The 17,858-nt window shown below is 47.3% G+C and overlaps 1 protein-coding gene across 19 annotated transcripts in view; it reads right to left on the bottom strand.

Moving 5' to 3' along the window:
• Window positions 1-17,858, bottom strand: part of SNED1 (sushi, nidogen and EGF like domains 1) — a 107,149-nt gene that overhangs the window by 14,147 nt on the left and 75,144 nt on the right. For 8 of the 19 annotated variants that reach the window (XM_035306308.3, XM_035306313.3, XM_035306309.3 and 5 more), the window contains one exon: window positions 11,127-11,243. In XM_035306308.3, the coding sequence (XP_035162199.1) occupies window positions 11,127-11,243 (117 nt within the window). Of the gene's footprint in view, window positions 1-9,757; window positions 10,061-10,586; window positions 10,675-11,126; window positions 11,244-14,354; window positions 17,648-17,858 lie in introns of those variants that run through there. The other 11 variants (XM_035306310.3, XM_035306315.3, XM_035306311.3 and 8 more) reach the window with 5 other exon arrangements.

Genomic DNA, 17,858 nt, shown 5'->3' with positions numbered 1-17,858 from the left:
GTTAGAGAACAGACAACGTGAGACTGTCATCCCTGAGAAATACAGTAACTGTGTGTCAGATGTTAGAAAACAGACAACGTGAGACTGTCATCCCTGAGAAATACAGTAAGTAACTGTGTGTCAGATGTTAGAGAACAGACGACGTACGACTGTCATCCCTGAGAAATATAGTAACTGTGTGTCAGATGTTAGAGAACAGATGACGTACGACTGTCATCCCTGAGAAATACAGTAACTGTGTGTCAGGTGTTAGAGAACACACAACGTGAGACTGTCATCCCTGAGAAATACAGGAACTGTGTGTCAGATGTTAGAGAACAGACAACGTGAGACTGTCATCCCTGAGAAATACAGTAACTGTGTGTCAGGTGTTACAGAACAGACAACGTGAGACTGTCATCCCTGAGAAATACAGTAACTGTGTGTCAGATGTTAGAGAACAGACAACGTGAGACTGTCATCCCTGAGAAATACAGTAACTGTGTGTCAGATGTTAGAGAACAGACAACGTGAGACTGTCATCCCTGAGAAATACAGTAACTGTGTGTCAGATGTCAGAACAGACGACGTACGACTGTCAACCCTGAGAAATACAGTAACTGTGTGTCAGGTGTTAGAGAACAGACAACGTGAGACTGTCATCCCTGAGAAATACAGTAACTGTGTGTCAGATGTTACAGAACAGACAACGTGAGACTGTCATCCCTGAGAAATACAGTAACTGTGTGTCAGATGTTAGAGAACAGACAACGTGAGACTGTCATCCCTGAGAAATACAGTAACTGTGTGTCAGATGTTAGAGAACAGACAACGTGAGACTGTCATCCCTGAGAAATACAGTAACTGTGTGTCAGGTGTTAGAGAACAGACAACGTGAGACTGTCATCCCTGAGAAATACAGTAACTGTGTGTCAGATGTTAGAGAACAGACAACGTGAGACTGTCATCCCTGAGAAATACAGTAACTGTGTGTCAGGTGTTACAGAACAGACAACGTGAGACTGTCATCCCTGAGAAATACAGTAACTGTGTGTCAGATGTTAGAGAACAGACAACGTGAGACTGTCATCCCTGAGAAATACAGTAACTGTGTGTCAGGTGTTAGAGAACAGACAACGTGAGACTGTCATCCCTGAGAAATACAGTAACTGTGTGTCAGATGTTAGAGAACAGACAATGTGAGACTGTCATCCCTGAGAAATACAGTAACTGTGTGTCAGATGTTAGAGAACAGACAATGTGAGACTGTCATCCCTGAGAAATACAGTAACTGTGTGTCAGATGTTAGAGAACAGACAATGTGAGACTGTCATCCCTGAGAAATACAGTAACTGTGTGTCAGGTGTTAGAGAACAGACAACGTGAGACTGTCATCCCTGAGAAATATAGTAACTGTGTGTCAGATGTTAGAGAACAGACAATGTGAGACTGTCATCCCTGAGAAATACAGTAAGTAACTGTGTGTCAGATGTTAGAGAACAGACAACGTACGACTGTCATCCCTGAGAAATACAGTAAGTAACTGTGTGTCAGATGTTAGAGAACAGACAATGTAAAGTGTCATCCCTGAGAAATACAGTAACTGTGTGTCAGATGTTAGAGAACAGACAACGTGAGACTGTCATCCCTGAGAAATACAGTAACTGTGTGTCAGATGTTAGAGAACAGACAATGTGAGACTGTCATCCCTGAGAAATACAGTAAGTAACTGTGTGTCAGGTGTTAGAGAACAGACAACGTGAGACTGTCATCCCTGAGAAATACAGTAAGTAACTGTGTGTCAGGTGTTAGAGAACAGACGTGAGACTGTCATCCCTGAGAAATACAGTAACTGTGTGTCAGATGTTAGAGAACAGACAATGTAAAGTGTCATCCCTGAGAAATATAGTAACTGTGTGTCAGATATTAGAGCACAGACAACGTGAGACTGTCATCCCTGAGAAATACAGTAACTGTGTGTCAGATGTTAGAGAACAGACAATGTGAGACTGTCATCCCTGAGAAATACAGTAACTGTGTGTCAGATGTTAGAGAACAGACAATGTAAAGTGTCATCTGTGAGAAATATAGTAACTGTGTGTCAGATATTAGAGCACAGACAACGTGAGACTGTCATCCCTGAGAAATACAGTAACTGTGTGTTAGATGTTAGAGAACAGACAATGTGAGACTGTCATCCCTGAGAAATACAGTAACTGTGTGTCAGGTGTTAGAGAACAGACAACGTGAGACTGTCATCCCTGAGAAATACAGTAACTGTGTGTCAGATGTTAGAGAACAGACAACGTGAGACTGTCATCCCTGAGAAATACAGTAACTGTGTGTCAGATGTTAGAGAACAGACAATGTGAGACTGTCATCCCTGAGAAATACAGTAACTGTGTGTCAGATGTTAGAGAACAGACAACGTGAGACTGTCATCCCTGAGAAATATAGTAACTGTGTGTCAGATGTTAGAGAACAGACAATGTGAGACTGTCATCCCTGAGAAATACAGTAACTGTGTGTCAGGTGTTAGAGAACAGACAACGTGAGACTGTCATCCCTGAGAAATACAGTAACTGTGTGTCAGATGTTAGAGAACAGACAACGTGAGACTGTCATCCCTGAGAAATACAGTAACTGTGTGTCAGATGTTAGAGAACAGACAACGTGAGACTGTCATCCCTGAGAAATACAGTAACTGTGTGTCAGGTGTTAGAGAACAGACAACGTGAGACTGTCATCCCTGAGAAATACAGTAACTGTGTGTCAGATGTTAGAGAACAGACAATGTGAGACTGTCATCCCTGAGAAATACAGTAAGTAACTGTGTGTCAGATGTTAGAGAACAGACAATGTGAGACTGTCATCCCTGAGAAATACAGTAACTGTGTGTCAGATGTTAGAGAACAGACAATGTGAGACTGTCATCCCTGAGAAATACAGTAACTGTGTGTCAGGTGTTAGAGAACAGACAACGTGAGACTGTCATCCCTGAGAAATATAGTAACTGTGTGTCAGATGTTAGAGAACAGACAACGTGAGACTGTCATCCCTGAGAAATACAGTAACTGTGTGTCAGATGTTAGAGAACAGACAACGTGAGACTGTCATCCCTGAGAAATACAGTAACTGTGTGTCAGATGTTAGAGCACAGACAATGTGAGACTGTCATCCCTGAGAAATACAGTAACTGTGTGTCAGATGTTAGAGAACAGACAATGTGAGACTGTCATCCCTGAGAAATACAGTAAGTAACTGTGTGTTAGATGTTAGAGAACAGACAACGTACGACTGTCATCCCTGAGAAATACAGTAAGTAACTGTGTGTCAGATGTTAGAGAACAGACAATGTAAAGTGTCATCCCTGAGAAATACAGTAACTGTGTGTCAGATGTTAGAGAACAGACAACGTGAGACTGTCATCCCTGAGAAATACAGTAACTGTGTGTCAGATGTTAGAGAACAGACAATGTGAGACTGTCATCCCTGAGAAATACAGTAAGTAACTGTGTGTCAGGTGTTAGAGAACAGACAACGTGAGACTGTCATCCCTGCGAAATACAGTAAGTAACTGTGTGTCAGATGTTAGAGAACAGACAACGTGAGACTGTCATCCCTGAGAAATACAGTAAGTAACTGTGTGTCAGATGTTAGAGAACAGACAACGTGAGACTGTCATCCCTGAGAAATACAGTAAGTAACTGTGTGTCAGGTGTTAGAGAACAGACAACGTGAGACTGTCATCCCTGAGAAATACAGTAACTGTGTGTCAGATGTTAGAGAACAGACAATGTGAGACTGTCATCCCTGAGAAATACAGTAACTGTGTGTCAGATGTTAGAGAACAATGTAAAGTGTCATCCTTGAGAAATATAGTAACTGTGTGTCAGATGTTAGAGAACAGACAATGTGAGACTGTCATCCCTGAGAAATACAGTAACTGTGTGTCAGATGTTAGAGAACAGACAACGTGAGACTGTCATCCCTGAGAAATACAGTAACTGTGTGTCAGGTGTTAGAGAACAGACAACGTGAGACTGTCATCCCTGAGAAATACAGTAACTGTGTGTCAGATGTTAGAGAACAGACAACGTGAGACTGTCATCCCTGAGAAATACAGTAACTGTGTGTCAGATGTTAGAGAACAGACAATGTGAGACTGTCATCCCTGAGAAATACAGTAACTGTGTGTCAGATGTTAGAGAACAGACAACGTGAGACTGTCATCCCTGAGAAATATAGTAACTGTGTGTCAGATGTTAGAGAACAGACAAGGTGAGACTGTCATCCCTGAGAAATATAGTAACTGTGTGTCAGATGTTAGAGAACAGACAATGTGAGACTGTCATCCCTGAGAAATACAGTAACTGTGTGTCAGATGTTAGAGAACAGACGTGAGACTGTCATCCCTGAGAAATACAGTAACTGTGTGTCAGATGTTAGAGAACAGACAACGTGAGACTGTCATCCCTGAGAAATACAGTAACTGTGTGTCAGATGTTAGAGAACAGACAACGTGAGACTGTCATCCCTGAGAAATACAGTAACTGTGTGTCAGATGTTAGAGAACAGACAACGTGAGACTGTCATCCCTGAGAAATACAGTAACTGTGTGTCAGATGTTAGAGCACAGACAATGTGAGACTGTTATCCCTGAGAAATACAGTAACTGTGTGTCAGATGTTAGAGAACAGACAATGTGAGACTGTCATCCCTGAGAAATACAGTAACTGTGTGTCAGATGTTAGAGAACAGACAACGTGAGACTGTCATCCCTGAGAAATACAGTAACTGTGTGTCAGATGTTAGAAAACAGACAACGTGAGACTGTCATCCCTGAGAAATACAGTAAGTAACTGTGTGTCAGATGTTAGAGAACAGACGACGTACGACTGTCATCCCTGAGAAATATAGTAACTGTGTGTCAGATGTTAGAGAACAGACAACGTGAGACTGTCATCCCTGAGAAATACAGTAACTGTGTGTCAGATGTTAGAGAACAGACAACGTGAGACTGTCATCCCTGAGAAATATAGTAACTGTGTGTCAGATGTTAGAGAACAGACAATGTGAGACTGTCATCCCTGAGAAATACAGTAACTGTGTGTTAGATGTTAGAGAACAGACAACGTGAGACTGTCATCCCTGAGAAATACAGTAACTGTGTGTCAGATGTTAGAGAACAGACAACGTGAGACTGTCATCCCTGAGAAATACAGTAACTGTGTGTCAGATGTTAGTGAACAGACAACGTGAGACTGTCATCCCTGAGAAATACAGTAACTGTGTGTCAGATGTTAGAGAACAGACGTGAGACTGTCATCCCTGAGAAATATAGTAACTGTGTGTCAGATGTTAGAGAACAGACAACGTGAGACTGTCATCCCTGAGAAATACAGTAACTGTGTGTCAGATGTTAGAGAACAGACAACGTGAGACTGTCATCCCTGAGAAATACAGTAACTGTGTGTCAGGTGTTAGAGAACAGACGTGAGACTGTCATCCCTGAGAAATACAGTAACTGTGAGTCAGATGTTAGAGAACAGACAACGTGAGACTGTCATCCCTTTGAAATACAGTAACTGTGTGTCAGATGTTAGAGAACAGACAACGTGAGACTGTCATCCCTGAGAAATACAGTAACTGTGTGTCAGATGTTAGAGAACAGACAACGTGAGACTGTCATCCCTGAGAAATACAGTAACTGTGTGTCAGATGTTAGAGAACAGACAACGTGAGACTGTCATCCCTGAGAAATATAGTAACTGTGTGTCAGATGTTAGAGAACAGACAACGTGAGACTGTCATCCCTGAGAAATACAGTAACTGTGTGTCAGATGTTAGAGAACAGACAACGTGAGACTGTCATCCCTGAGAAATATAGTAACTGTGTGTCAGATGTTAGAGAACAGACAATGTGAGACTGTCATCCCTGAGAAATACAGTAACTGTGTGTCAGATGTTAGAGAACAGACAACGTGAGACTGTCATCCCTGAGAAATACAGTAACTGTGTGTCAGATGTTAGAGAACAGACAACGTGAGACTGTCATCCCTGAGAAATACAGTAACTGTGTGTCAGGTGTTAGAGAACAGACGTGAGACTGTCATCCCTGAGAAATACAGTAACTGTGAGTCAGATGTTAGAGAACAGACAACGTGAGACTGTCATCCCTGAGAAATACAGTAACTGTGTGTCAGATGTTAGAGAACAGACAATGTGAGACTGTCATCCCTGAGAAATACAGTAACTGTGTGTCAGATGTTAGAGAACAGACAACGTGAGACTGTCATCCCTGAGAAATATAGTAAGTAACTCTGTGTGTCAGATGTTAGAAAACAGACAACGTGAGACTGTCATCTCTGAGAAATATAGTAACTGTGTGTCAGATGTTAGAGAACAGACAACGTGAGACTGTCATCCCTGAGAAATATAGTAAGTAACTCTGTGTGTCAGATGTTAGAAAACAGACAACGTGAGACTGTCATCTCTGAGAAATATAGTAAGAAACTGTGTCAAATGTTAGACAACAGACAACATAAGACTGTTACCCCTGAGAGAAGAGAAGCAAGTGTGATGGAGCCCTGTGATCAGCCTGGAACTCAGCCTAGAGAAAGTTTTGGACGGCATCACAGAGAAAGGAAGGGTATCCAAGCAGTGGTCACACTGAGTGAAGGAAACAGAGATTGAAGTTGGGGTGGCAGAGGCAGCTGGAATTTGTGGGGCAGAGTACTGAAGAGGAGAGGACTATGCAGAGGAGGAACTCCCAGAAATCTGCGTAAGGGTCCCCTTGGGCCTGTGGATGGAAATGAGCTGTGCATGCATGGGGTGCACCTCTCATAAGGCCAGGCAAAGAACTATTGAGGAGTTGAACAATTTCCAGAGGCAGAGTAGAGAGAGCCTGCTAACAATAGGTCATTCCATACAAACCCCAGAAAGGGCCAGGCATGGTGGCTCACTCCTGTAATCCCAGCAATTTGATAGGCTGAAGTGGGCTGATCACTTGAGGTCAGGAATTCACTTGAGGCCAGCATGGTGAAACCCTGGCTCTACTAAAATACAAAAATTAGCTGGGCATGGTGGTATGCACCTGTAATCCCAGCTACTCAGGAGGCTGAGGCAGGAGAATCGCTAGAACCAGGGAGGCGGAGGTTGCAGTGAGCTGAGATTGCTCCACTGTATTCCAGCCTGAGTGACAGAGTGAGACTCCATCTTAAAAAAGAAAGAAAAACCCCAGAAAGGCCATGCCATAGAAGAGGGCAAAATTACCCCCAGAATAAAGGCTACTCTGAAACCCTCCTAAAACAAGCCTCAGAAGGATCAAACTACACTCAGATAATGCCTTCCAGAGAAAAGACAACATTCTTGAAAAGAAAACAAAAAAATACAGCATTCATTAACATAAAACTTACAATGCCCAACATCCAATTAAAAAAGCTGTAAGACATTCAGGAATGATTTGAATAATCAAAAAAGTGACCCATAACTTAGAGAAAAATAATCAAATAGAAAAAGACCCAGACGTGTGAGTGATGACAGAAATAGCACACAAGGACCTTAAAATTGTTCCACATGTTCAGTGATCTACAGGAAAATGTAAAGACAGAAATTGGAGGATCTAAGAAAGAACTCAACGAAACTTCTGGAGATGATAAAACACAGTATCTGAAATAAAAATGTGGTTGAACAGATTTTATTTTTTGAGATGGAGTTTCGCTCTTGTTACCCAGGCTGGAGTGCAACGGCGCGATCTCGGCTCACCGCAACCTCCGCCTCCTGGGTTCAGGCAATTCTCCTGCCTCAGCCTCCCAAGTAGCTGGGATTACAGGCACGCGCCACCATGCCCAGCTAATTTTTTGTATTTTTAGTAGAGACGGGGTTTCACCATGTTGACCAGGATGGTCTCGATCTGTTGACCTCGTGATTCACCCGCCTCGGCCTCCCAAAGTGCTGGGATGACAAGGGTGAGCCCCCACACCTGGCCGGTTGAACAGATATAATGGTAGATTAGATGCTGCAGAAGAAAAGATCAATGACCTTGAATGCACAGCAATAGAATCTGTCAAAAAGGAAGAGAATAGCCTGAAAAAGTTGAGAAGAGCTGCAATGACCTGTGGGACAGTATCAGTGTAACACATGCATAACTGGAGTCCCAGAAGTAGAAGAAATGGAGGGATAGAAAAAATATATGAAGAAATAATGGCAAAAAGTTTACAAGGTTGACAAAACTGAAGCCCCAGAAAGACAAGAAGCTTAACAAACTCCAGAGAATGAAATCATAGCCGTACCAAAGCCCTTCATAATGAAATTGTCCAAAACAGTAATAAAGGGAAAGCTTATATTAGAGGGACAGGAAGACACGTGCCATGCAGTGTAACACAGATAGGAATGACTGCAGTCTTCTTGTCTGAAACTACACGAGCCAGAAGACAAAGGCACGACAGCTTTCAAGTCATGAGAGAAAAAACAACCGCCAATCAGGAAGTCACATATATTCTTTGGCAAATATATTCTTCAAAAATGAAGGCGAAACAAAAACCTGCGCAGACGAACAAACGCAGAGAGAATTCAGCGCCTGCAGCCCTGTGCCGTAGGAGATGTTAGAGTTGAGTTCTTGTGGCAAAGAGAACTGATATCAGATGGCATCTTAGATCTACAAAAAGGAATGAGGGGTGCTGGAACTGGCCGGCAGACGTTCAAGTGAATACAAAACACTTTCAGCATCTAAAACAAGGTAATTTTTGAGTGCAAAAATGACATTGTGCAGTTCACAGCAAATGTGGAAGAAGTAGAAGGTCTAACAATAATTCGAAGGATGAGAGGGAAAGTGAAGCGTGACGCAAGCCACCGCCCTCACACTGAAGTTGCGGATAGTAATCAGAGGTGAACTGTGTTAAGCTTAAGGTGTGTGTGGCAAATCCTAGATGCTGCCATCAGACTGAATTCGTACAGTAGCAAACGTACATCGTTAAGCTGAAGACACGTATGGCAAATCCTAGAGCAAGCACTCAACAATAAACCGAAGCAGTACAGCCAGGAAGCCTGTAGCGGAGGTAAAATGGAACCCTAAAAATCCAAAATCAGGAAGAGAAGAAAGTAAAAAGCAGATGGGAAACAGAAAACAAGTAGTAAGATGCGGCTTCAATCCAACCACGCCAGTCATTATGCGGAGGGGACGCCAATGGTCTTAATACTCCAATAAAAACAGACTCTCAGACTGCATAGAAAGCAAGACCCAGCTGTGTGTCAGACACAAGAAAGGCACTTGAAATACGCAGACAGGAGTGAAAGGATGGAATGCGTTTAGGAAGCGAAGGGTCTTCTTGCTGGACACTTGGTGGCCACCAGCAGGCCCTGGCATGGCTACACACAGCTGGAAGATGGCAGATACTGTGGATTCTGACTGCCACTGCACAGAATCCAAATTCAGTGGGCTGTCTACACGGCTTGGTAACGGGTCCCCTGGCTGTCTGGAATGTTCTTCCCTCAAATCCCAAGACAGATTAGTGTCTCACACGTGTTCCTGCTAAATATTACAACTGGCTTCGTGTCCAAGCTCCAATAAAGCTTCTACCTCCCGTTCTCCACAGAGCGTCCAAAGTGGCCTTTAAAAGTATAATCGAACACATCGCTCCTCTGCTCAGAAGCCTTCGGTAGCTCCCCATTTCATGATGGACAAACACCAGAGTCCTGAGGGTCTCCCTGGCTCCGAGGGTTCCCCGTCTCTCACCTCCCACCACTCTCCACCTCTCCCCAATCATGCCAGGGACACACCTGATTCGGGGCCTTGGTAACTGTTTCTCTGGCTGTCTGGAATATTCTTCCCTCAGATGTCCATCCCTCCTCCATGTCTGTTCAGCATCGCCCTCTCCAGGAGCTTGCTGCACCAGTGCCTGCCCATCCCCGGCAGGCTCTTCTAGTCTCGCCGTGTCATCTGGTCCTTTTCCCCTTTGCACTAGCCACGTGCCACACCACACACCACACACTCACTGCTGTCTACTGTATCCCCTCATCTGCAGTGACGGGTCCTGAAGGCAAGGCTCTGGTCTGCTCTGTTCTGATGTGCACTGAGTGTCTAGAACAGAGTGCGGCACGGCAGGTGCTCAGTAAGTCATCTGTTGGCTAAATTGATTGTGTGACCCACTGAGTCACAGAGTGTTAGCAAGAAAGGTCCTAAGAGATGAGCTGGGCAGCTGGCCCTCTGCAGCCCGTTTTGGACATCATTAGTTAATGGCAAAACTGGGGATGGTGTTCTCATGACCCATGTGTTTTTTCAGGGAGCTCTGAGGAAGGGAAGAGGGGAGGTCCCTTCAGTTGGCTGTGCCATCCAGTGGGGCTGGGCTGATGTGTGGAAAAGGAAGGCCTGATGGCTTCTTCTCAGCCGCTGCTTCTGAGCCGCGTGGACCTGGGGCAGTTACTGGGTTTTTCTGCCTCAGTTGCCTCATTTGTGACGTGGAGGGAATTGGTGGTCAAAGCAAGTCCCTCCTGTGACTGCAGCCACCATCCCTCCTCGGGGTTAGGTGGGTAGCTTTGAGAAAGCACTTGGAGGAGTCAAGAGCACACAACGAATGTGGTGAGGTGGAGGATGGAAAGCAACTTACACGTGGTGACAGACGCCTCCCTCCCAGACGGGAAAGGACTTGGTCTCGGAGAACAGCCTTGTGCAGGGGCGGGACACCTTTATACAGGCTGCGACAAAGAAGGGGGGCAGTGCTTGACAGGGGCTCCTGACGCTGCGCTCACCCTGCCCCTCCTGAGGCCGTGCCCATGCCAAGGTAGAGGGCCCGAGGTCTGCTGGCTGGCTTCCTCTAAGGCCAGGGCGGGGCGTGGTGTGGAGTGGGTGAGCTTCTCCTCCTGATACTGCTCTGGCTGGGGTCAGCCAGCCCTCCGCAGCCGTGCCTCGCATGCTGTGGCTGTTCTGATGCCTGTGACGGGTGGCATCACTCATCCTGGTGCTCGGAGTGGTGGCACAGCCCCCGTGACTCACAGGTCAGCCTGGTCACCAGGCTCCTGGCCTGGAATTGGGAAGTCTTGGGCCCCATCTGGCACCTCACGGTTCGGAGGCTCCTGTGGCAGACCCAGTGGTCGCCCAACAGCCCCAGCTGGAGGCACAGGCACCCTGAGGGCAAGACCCGACTTACCAAGCTCACAGCGTCTGCCTTTGAACCCTGGCCCGCAGTCACAGCTGTGGGCGTCCGTGCCTGGTATGCAGGTGCCTCCATTCTGACAGGGGTTTTCTGAACAGTTCCCAGGGGCGTCTGAAAACAGAGGTCACAAGAGGTTAGTCACTGAAAGCCCATGACAGGCCTGCCTCATGGACATGCTGCTGTCCCTTCCTCGATGACCTGGCCTGATGCAGGGTGGCTGTGCACTCCCCTGTGGCGTGCTGCGGTGGCCTCCTAAACACATCTGGGCCCTAGAGTGTGGTCCCAGTTCAGGTGCAGAGAGAGCAGAGGAGACAGGCCTCAGCGTGCCCAGCTCTGACTTCATTACTGGAAGGAAGATGAACAAGGAGGAGGAGACAGAGAGAGAGAGAGAGGGAGGGAGGAGTGGGGCCTTCAGTGCTGAGCCTCCTCTAGCCTGGGGCCCCTCCCCTAGCCCTGCCCTTTGCTGACTTTGTACCTGAACAGGGTTTCTGCTGCTTGGCTCCCGAGGCCCCTCCTGGTCCTCTAACGGGGCCCTCTGTGCAGAGGTGCCTGGCCACACTGGCCACAGGAGCTGGGCAGTCAGCAGTGACACAGGAAGGAGCCAGCTCACATTTCTCCGTTTGTGTTCACTCTATCTTTATTTTTCTCCTTATGATTATTTTTTAGCTTTTTTAAGATTCCTGTTTTAATTTTTGTTTTGGAGGCGTAGTTTCGCTCGTTTCCCAGGCTGGAGTGCAAGGGCGCGATCTCGGCTCACCGCAACCTCCGCCTCCCGGGTTCAGGCAATTCTCCTGCCTCAGCCTCCTGAGTAGCTGGGACTACAGGCGTGCTCCACCACACCCAGCTAATTTTTGTATCTTTAGGAGAGATGGGGTTTCACCATGTTGACCAGGATGGTCTCAATCCCTTGACCTCATGATCCACCTGCCTCGGCCTCCCAAAGTGCTGGGATTATAGGCGTGAGCCACTGCACCCGGCCCATTTTATTTTTAACTTAACACTGAAAAACACAAAAGAGTAAGAGTTGTGCCCACCCCACTGTCTAATACTGAGTGAGGCCCCGTCTCCCTCGACCATCCAGTGTAGCACCCCTCACCCGACTCCTACTCATCTGCTCTTCACAGCCTCCCTGCGTGCCCAATGCACGATGCGGCCGCCCCAGGCCTTGCTGTCCATGCTGGTCCCAAGCCCTGGGTTTCTCTCTCTGGCCACTCCACCTTCCTCACTGGATTCCCTTTGGCTTTTCTCCTTTCTCTGCCCATCCTCTGGGACTTTCCTTGTCTTTTTGCCTTTAAAAAAATAAAAAAATTGAGATGGAGTTTTGCTCTGTCACCCAGGCTGGAGTGCGGTGGTGCCTTCATGTCTGGCTAATTTTTGTATTTTTAGTAGAGACAGCATTTCAGCATGTTGGCCAGGTTGGTCTCAAACTCCTGACCTTACATAATCCACCTGCCTCGGCCTCCCAAAGTGCTGGAGTCACAGGCGTGAGCCACCACGCCCGGCCATCCTTTTGCCTTTCTTGATATGCTTAAAATGAGTTTCTTTTTAAAAAAGAAACCCTTTATTATGGAAATGTTCAAGCCCCCAACAGGTAAGCCGGAAGAGCTCCACGCACTCAGCTTCAACACGCTGCAGCCCGGCTTCATCTGTTTTCATCTCTGTCGCCCTCTTTCTCTTGCTGCAGAATTTCAAAGCAGCTCATAGATACCATGGCTCCCGTGAACACGGCAGCAGTATCTAATACTTCACGTAACCACAAACTGTTATTATTAGAAATTAGCAGTCGTTCCTCAGTGTCATAAGAAATCCCAGGTCATGTTCGAATTTCCCCAGTTGTCTCAGGAATGTGGTAGTTTGAGGTCTAACCCGCTGAGGGCTCCTAAGGGTCTACACCTTGCCTTGGTTTCATGTGCCTCAACTTTCCTTCACCCTCCTGCTTTATTCATGGAAAACACAAGGTGCTGTGGAGTCCCTGCCTGGATGTGGGTCACTGCTCACTTGTTCCCACCCCCGTTTCCTGTAAACTCTGATTACAGAGAGGGGCTTCCTAGGATTCAGGTTCAGGTCTTTGCAGGACTGCTTCTCAGGGATGCTCGTGCACCCCCAGCCACCCCAGGTGGCCTGCGATGTGTCCGAGTCCCGCCGCAAGACACAAGGACTGGTCACTGGTCCAGTGTTGGCAGTTTGACCAACCCAGAATAAAGTCCCTGATGGTTCGAGCAAGGCATCGAGATCCCTGATCCAAGGACTGTTCTCTCACAGGCCTGTCTGACCCTGTCGCTCCTGCCCTCACCTGCTGGAGAGTGGTCTGTGAAGACAGGCTTTCTCTCCCCTGCCTGTGGTCACCTTAGACTGTGGTCCACCCAGGCAAGGCAGGGTGAAGCCTCCATCCTGCTCCTTTACTTGTGCTCCTGCAGACCGAGTCAGTCCTCGGAAAGCTCTAAAGTTGCCCACTAAGTTGCTTTTTCTTTTTGAGTATGGTGATGAAGACAGAGAGGCTGATGTGTTTGATGGGATTCTGTCCTTTGCTGTCAGCACTTTTCCTGATGCTCAATGGATTCTGTCTCTGGCCAGCAGAGCCCTGCAGGTTGGCTCCCCGCCCTCAGGACGTGGTCTGCTGTTTTGAAAGCTTGCTTTCTTTTTACACAGCATGTCCTGGGCTTATTTTGTTCACATCCTGCTTCAGTCTTGGAATCACCCATTTCACCAAAGATCACTGGTTTCCTGGCGAGAGTGAGATCTAGACCCCATAGCCTGGGCACTCATGCTGCTCCCTGTGATGGGACGTCACAGCTTCAGGCCTTTCAATGAACTCAACTAGAAAGTTAGATTTAAAAAAAAAAAATAAACATTACGAGTTCATACTAATATTTCCATTTCAAATTAACAGAATCAAAGGACAGACAAGATTCTTATTTGTTTATTTAAAGATAGAGTCTTGCTCTGTCACCCAGGCTGGAGTGCAGTGGCTCAATCTTGGCTCACTGCAACCTCCACCTCTCGGGTTCAAGCGATTCTCCTGCCTCAGCCTCCTGAGTAGCTGGGATTATAGGCACATGCCACCAAGCCTGGCTAATTTTTGTATTTTTAGTAGAGATGGGGTTTCAACATGTTGTCCAGCCTGGTGTCAAATTCCTGACCTCAAGTCATCTGCCTGTGTCAGCCTCCCAAAGTGCTGGGATTACAGGCGTGAGACACTGTGCCCAGCCAAAACAAACGAGATTTTTAATTTCTTTCATATTATATTTTTAATTCGTTACACTGAAACTCTTGGTGGCATTAACAATCATTTTCTTTATCCTGACATATACATGTAATCATTTCAAACTAACAGTACAAGTAGTACCACTAACACGAAGATCACGGAGGAGAGCCTGAGATTTCTTGGCAATCCTTTAAGAAACTGCCAGACTTTTTTTTGCCCCCAAAGCAGCTACACCGCTTTACATTCCCAGCAGCAGTGCGGTGGGTTCTGATCTCTCATGTCCTCACCAATGCTTATTATTATCTGACTTTTTAATCCCCGCCACTCTAGAGGCTTTGATTTGCTTGTCCCTGGTGACTGATGACGGTAAGCGTCTTTTCAGTGTGCTTACTAGCCATTTGTACGTCTTCCTTGAAGAAATGTCCGTGTAGGTCCTTTGCCCATTTTTAAATGGGGTTGTGTTTTTATTCAGTTGTAAGAATTCTTCGGTTTGGACACAGGAGGCGGAGGTCTCCTATCAGGTACGATTCGCACCTGTCTCCTCCACTGTGCAGGCTGTCATTTCACCTTCCTGACGGCATCCTTTGAGGCACAGAAGTTCTAAGTTTTGATGAAGAGCGGTTCATATATACAGATACATTTGTTACTGCTCATCCTTTTATTGTTGGGCCTAAGGACCCTCTGTTCTGCCAAATCCAAGGTCATGAAGATTTACTCCTGTGTTTTCTTCTAAGAGTTTTGGTTTTAGCTCCTAACATTAGATTGTTGGTCCGTCTGTGTTATGAGGAATACGGCAGGAAGGGTCCAGCCTCTTTCTCTTGCACGTGGATATCCAGCTGCCCCAGCACCGTTTGCTGAGAAGACTATTCTTTCCGCATTGAATGGTCTTGGCCCCCTTGTTGAAATCAGCTGCCCATGGATTTGTGGTTTATTTCTGGACTCTCAATTCTTTTCCACTGATCTAAATGCCTATGCTTAAGCCATTACCACACTGACTCCATTACCGTTACTTTATAGCACGTTCTGACATGAGGAACTGTCAGTCCTCCAACTCTTTTCCTCTTTTTCAGAATAATTTTGCTATTCTGGGTCCTTTGCAACTCCACATGGATTTTAGACACTGTACACAATTGTCCAGGGACATCTCAACAGCAATGCTACAGAGTGTTTTGAAACATAAAAACTCTGACAAATGATTAAGTACAAATAACCCAAGAAAAAGTCCAAAGGCATGATCAGGCATTTCACGGAAGAGCCAGCACCTCTGGTGGATGCCCATGAGGAGACGCTCAGGAGGTACAGTCCCAGATCCCAGGGCTTGCAGACACCCGTTCTGCCTGCGGGGTCTCAAACCCGGCACTGCCTAGTTCTGGAGAGGCCAGGGATTAACTACCCCTCTTAGTCACTGCCACAGGAGTGGAGAATGCTGTCACCACTTAGAAAATGACTTGGCAGGCTGGGCGCGGTGGCTCACTCCTGTAACCAGCACTTTGGAAGGCCAAGGCGGGCAGATCACAAGATCAAGATATTGAGACCATCCTGGCCAACATGGCGAAACCCTGTCTCTACAAAAATTAGCTAGGTGTGGTGGCGCACACCTGTAGTTCCAGCTACTCAGGAGGCTGAGGCAGGAGAACTGCTTGAACCCAGGAGGCGGAGGTTGCAGTGAGCTGAGATTGCGCCATTGCACTCCAGCCTGGGGCCTGGCGACAGAGTGAGACTCTGTCTCAAAAAAAAAAAAAAAAAGAAGAAAATGACTTAGCGAAGTTCTCGTGTAATTTGGGCATTCACACATCCTCATCCTAGATCTAGCATTTCCGCTTGCACACACACTGGAAACCCTGTACGGGAACATCCGCTGCAGCACTGCTCATGCCAGCCAAACACAACCTACGTGTTCTCTGCTCAGAGGGGAAGAGCCGGTGAATTCACCCAGTGGAGTCTGCTCAGTAGTGGGTGTGCATAAGCCACAGCCTCCCAGACTGCATGGGCCAACCTCCGTCTGAGAATGCGGGCTGGAAACACAGGTCTAACGGTCACATGTGGCAAGACACTTATCTTGCAAAGAAAACTCACTGATTGTTCTGCCGTACATATACGTATGATGAAGTCACTCTCCCCACCTTCCACTCTGAAGAAAACAGGAATTCTAAGCACAAAGTTCAGGATCATGGTTGGCTGAAGGGGGAGAACAGGAGTACGACAGCAAGACACGAGGTATTGTTCACGTTCTAGTTCACGGGGGGGTTCTTGACTTAAGGCCACTATTCAAAGGCCAACTTACGAGATAAAAAGTAGCTAGTGTGAGGGTCAGCGTGAACCAAACTAGTCTGCACACTGAGGGGCCACTGATGATTCTGCTTTGCCTGTTACCACTTAATGTCATGTGCACCCATCAGGGCATGAGCACGTACGCTGGCGAACGCTACCTGATTCCAGTGACCGGGGGGCCAGCCCCAGCCCTTCCTGAATCTCCCCTGCTGAAGAGACCTAGGAGAGCTAACATGGGCCCCTCCAATTTCTGGCTTCTAGGACATGAACACCCAGTATATAAAGGGGCTGACATAATGCAAACCATCCGATGAAATGTTTGTTTTTGTTCACTGAAAGGTCAACTTGAGAGTCTTCATATGAATGGGCCAGACTTTAAGGAAAGGCTTCACTCATGGCAGCGGATGCACAAGCCTGTTCTCCTGGCACTCACAGGGGCGAGGAGCAAGTTCAGACCTCATATGGTGCGGGAGAATGTGAACTGGGTCGGTGAAGCCATACTTGCAAACGCGCCCTCTGGCACCCCAGGGGCCCCTGATGTATACAGGTGTCCTGGAGAAGCTGGGGGCAAGGCCTTGTGGACGAGACTGCGCTCAGCAGCTCACACTTTACCAAGTACTAGGCCTTCTTTGGGGCCAGGTTCAGGGGTGATCCCAGCCAGAGTCTGTCGTGTGACTCGGGTGCTGGAAGAGCTGTCTGTGGAGGACACAGCCCAAATGATTAAAGCCGGGGGAGCGGTGGAGTCTGACTCAGGGTGAGGAACACACATCTCTTAGTGCTGCCCGGAGGGGAACTGCCTCATGGCTTCTGGGCACTCTTTCTGCAGGTGCTGGGCAGACGCCTCGATTCTCATGGGGCAGAGCCCTGGACTAGGAGACAGTTCCGGTCCTGTGTGGCCTCAGTGTCCACGGTGTCCAGCTGGTCCTCAAGCTGGGGCCCCACAGTGGCTGCTCCCTTTGCTTCCCCCATCCTGACTCCGCCTGCTCCTCTTCGGAGAAGCAAGGGGTGAGGCATCTAGAGGTAGGGGCTTGGGTAGGCTCTGTCGCATGTGGAGGCAAAGGAGGGGAGGGGAGGGGAGGCAGCAGCAAAGCCAGTCTCTCCAGTGCAGACCCTGGGTGGTTTGGGTGGGTCCTGCCCCTGGCCTGTTCCCATCTATGGGCTCCCACTGCTTGGTGGTGTGGCTTCCCCACCCTTCCCAGACTGGGGTGCCTGGTGCTCAGCCTCCCCTCAGAGAGACTCTGTGCTTCCTG

Source organism: Callithrix jacchus, chromosome 6 (genome assembly GCF_049354715.1).
Source record: "Callithrix jacchus isolate 240 chromosome 6, calJac240_pri, whole genome shotgun sequence".
NCBI classification, from domain to species: Eukaryota; Metazoa; Chordata; class Mammalia; order Primates; family Cebidae; genus Callithrix; species Callithrix jacchus.
Note: the sequence above shows the minus strand (reverse complement) of the source record. Positions and strands in the feature narration are given on the sequence as shown.